The sequence below is a fragment of the Dendronephthya gigantea genome, unplaced genomic scaffold (genome assembly GCF_004324835.1).
Source record: "Dendronephthya gigantea isolate DGI-Jeju-01 unplaced genomic scaffold, DenGig_1.0 000087F, whole genome shotgun sequence".
In the NCBI taxonomy this organism is placed as follows: domain Eukaryota; kingdom Metazoa; phylum Cnidaria; class Anthozoa; order Malacalcyonacea; family Nephtheidae; genus Dendronephthya; species Dendronephthya gigantea.
In genome coordinates, this window is record NW_021163097.1 from 960,001 (window position 1) to 963,735 (window position 3,735).

The 3,735-nt window shown below is 44.4% G+C and overlaps 1 protein-coding gene across 1 annotated transcript; it reads left to right on the top strand.

The window, feature by feature from the left end:
* Window positions 1-187: 187 nt before the first annotated feature.
* LOC114533212 lies at window positions 188-1,285 on the top strand. Its single transcript, XM_028554710.1, has one exon. It carries the CDS (start codon window positions 188-190, stop codon window positions 1,283-1,285), a length of 1,098 nt encoding a protein of 365 aa, XP_028410511.1.
* Window positions 1,286-3,735: the final 2,450 nt, after the last annotated feature.

The following is a 3,735-nucleotide window of genomic DNA, read 5'->3' on the forward strand; positions in this document are numbered from 1 at the left end:
ACTTGGTTTGCGGGAAGTTTCTGGAAAGAACCCAACAGACCCAATTGGGCGGCTGACAAATCTAGGATGGGTGTGTTTCGGACCCACCATGGTGGAGGAATTCAGACAGAATTAAAGATCGCATTTCTCTCGTACGTATCGAAGCAGAGTGATCAAGCAGTGCCAGATTCCTGATGATTCACTTCGCATGTTTTGGGAGCTTGACGCAATCGGGATCAAAGAAGAAGAAACCAAAGCTCTGACTGTGGAAGAAAATAAGGCTGTGAAGAAAGTGACTGAAACCATAAAGATTGACAATCAGCGTTATGAAATTGGAATTCCCTGGAAAGATAACGAACCAAAATTCACTGACAACTATGATGTAGCATTGGCACGACTCGAGAGCCTGGAGAAATCCTTGAGAAGAAAAGGTGAGGAAGCCATGGAAGCCTACAACAAGATATTTGTCAAATATGAAGAAAAGGGTTACATAAGAAGAGTGACAAAGTCCGAAAGAACAGATCAATGGATACCGCCTCACTTCCCAGTCTTTAGACCCGATAAGGAGACCACGAAAGTACGAGCGGTTTTCGATGCAGCTATGAAGCATGACGGCAAAAGTCTGAACGCTGCCATACTGCCAGGCCCCAAGCTCCAAAGAGAAATCGTTGATGTTCTTACCCGATTTCGAAGAGCACCTATCGCGATGACAGCGGATATCTCGGAAATGTTTCTACAAGTCAAGTTACGAGACCAAGATCGTCCGTACCATAGATTCTTATGGAGAAATTTTGATTCCAGTAAAGAGCCGACTATTTACGAGTTTCAACGCCTGTTGTTCGGTAATACAGCGTCACCCTTTTGTGCCCAGTATGTGCTCCACTACCATGCAGAAACTCATAGTACAAAATTTCCAGTTGCAGCGGACTCTGTTGACAACTCTATGTACGTTGACGATTTGCTAGATTCCTGTGAAACAACACGAGATGCCAAGAACTTGCAAACGCCACTATCAGATTTGCTCGCCTTGGCAGGGTTCCCACTGCGGAAATGGGCCTCGAATAGTGAAGACATTCTCACCGATATTCCCGAAGAAGACACACTTTCCAGTCTGGAGATCACAAGCCAGGAAGGTTCACCATCAAAAACCCTCGGAGTCTTGTGGGATGCAAAAAAAGATGTCTTTGTATTTCATGTCAAGCCACCAGACAAGAATGAAATACATACCAAGAGAAATGTTCTAAGTACCATTGCGTCGCTGTATGACCCACTACAATTTCTCTCCTCTTTTATCCTAAGAGCTTAAGTGCTAATGCAAGAAATTTGGACTGCAGGAATAAACTGGGACGATGAATTGCCACCCGAGTTAAGAAACAAATGGGAACAATGGCTGAAAGAATTATCCGACCTACCAAATGTAGCTATTCCACGTTGTTTGCGTAGATCAAATCCATTGCAAAAAGAATTGCATGTGTTCTCTGACGCCTCAAGAGCAGCTTATGCCTGTGTTGCGTATTTGGTTAGCCAATACAATGATAACACCGCTTCGTCTGTGATAATCGCCTCTAAGTCCCGCGTTGCGCTCGTGAAGACCGTAACAATATCACGCTTAGAGTTGATGGGTGCTGTACTATCCGTTCGTTTAGCGCAAACCATCCTTAGAGTTTTAACAGTGGACAGAGTTGTGTATTGGACTGACTCAGGGAATGTATGGTACTGGGTGTGCAACCAGAGTCGTGAGTTTAAACCCTTTGTGGCGAACAGAGTTGGAGAAATACAAAAGAAAACCAACCCTGATCAATGGAGGCATGTGCCGGGAGTTATGAATCTGGCAGATCTGGCTACCAGAGGTCTCACTATAGAACAATTAGCCTCAAGCATATTATGGGTTTCAGGTCCAGAGTTCCTGAACGACGAATCACAGTGGCCAAAGCCCAAGACTGGCCTTGTTCACGAGCCAAGCAACAGCGAGAGGAGAGCTGCCGCGCGGGCCCACGTATCGGTGGAAACGGAGACCAAAGATGAATTTCTTGCTCGTTTCTCGAGCTTTGGGTGACTATTGCGCATTACTTCTTGGATTGGGCGTTTCTTAACAAATTCCAGAAATGTTGAGCCCGGCAAAAGAAACCTCAGTGCGACGCTTTCTCATGAGGAGATCGCGAAAGCTGAGAAGTATTGGTTAAAACGAGTTCAGGCGGAGTCGTTTCCAAAAGGAGTAAAGGAAGAATCTCTATTGCAACTAAGCCCGATGGTAGATAATGACGGGATTCTTCGAGTAGATGGACGGTTGCGTTTTGCTGACGAACTTTCCTACGATGCACGATGTCCTATCATATTACCCAAGGATAGCCCTCTGACAAAACTCGTGGTTCTTCATGCACATGAAAGTGTCGGTCATGGTGTAGGCTGTGAACATACGCTGACACAATTGCGCTCAAAATTTTGGATTCCTCGTGGACGACAAGTTGTTCGGAAAATTACCCAACATTGTCCTAAATGTCGGCGAAGATTGTATAGGATTCCAGCTAGTCAAAAGATGGCCCCTCTACCAAAATGCAGACTGAGTTCAATGAGAGCCTTCGAAAAGATAGGTGTTGACTAGGTGGGCCCCTTTCAGACAAAACAAGGCCGTGGAAAAACCCGAGCGAAGAGATATTTATGCCAATTTACATGCCTTACAACCAGAGCCGTGCACCTTGAAATGGCTTATTCACTAGACACTGACTCTTTCATTCAGGCATTTACGCGAATGACATCGAGGAGGGGGACGCCAAACCTTGTAATTAGTGACAATGGCACTAATTTTGTGGGTGCTGATTGGGAATTACGACAATTAGTAGAATCGTTCGACCAAGAGAAGATCATCAGGCAAACAACGACATTTCATTCAATTGAGTGGAAATTCAACCCACCAATTGCGCCTCATTATGACGGCGTGTTTGAGGCGCTTATAAAGAGTGTGAAGAAGGCCATCAGATCGATAATGGGCAACACCGCGATCAGTGATGAGGAGCTGCACACCGCAATATGTGGCGCGGAGAAATTAATGAATTCAAGGCCGATTACCTATGTGAGCTCCGATCATAACGATTTAACCCCATTAACTCCTAACCATTTCGTTGTTGGACAATTAGGTGGACCGTTTGCCCCAGAAATACTAGACGAAACGGAGTTATATGACCCAAGAAAGAGATGGCACCGTGTTCAACAACTTCTAAAGCAGTTTTGGCAAAGGTGGAGAAAAGAGTTTCTACCGCAGATCAACGTCAGGAACAAATGGTTTCACCCCAAGCACAAACTTAAGAGCGGTGGCATTGTGATGATGGTAGAGCCTGACGCTAAACGTGGAGAGTGGCCTCTTGCTCGCGTAGTAGAGGCTTACCCGGGAAATGATGGACTTGTTAGAGTTGTAAGAGTTAAGTCGAAGAACAAGGAATATGTTCGACCTATTCATCGGATCTGCCCGTTGGAGTACGTACAAGAATGATGGTTAAAAATTGAACAGTCGGGAACTAGTTAACGAAAAGAACAATTAGACTTAATTCCCTGTGAACGAATGCAATACATTCGGGAGGGGAATGTTGAGGGACTTTTTACTTTCGTTTATATGACGTTTAACATTGTTATTATTACCGCTCGCGTTCTGTACGAGGGTGTCTATTGCTTTTGATTTTTGTGCAAAAGTATATTCCTTATAAAGTGTGGATTTAGTGTGGGGTTTTTTTATTTGTTTATATATATACATATATATATATA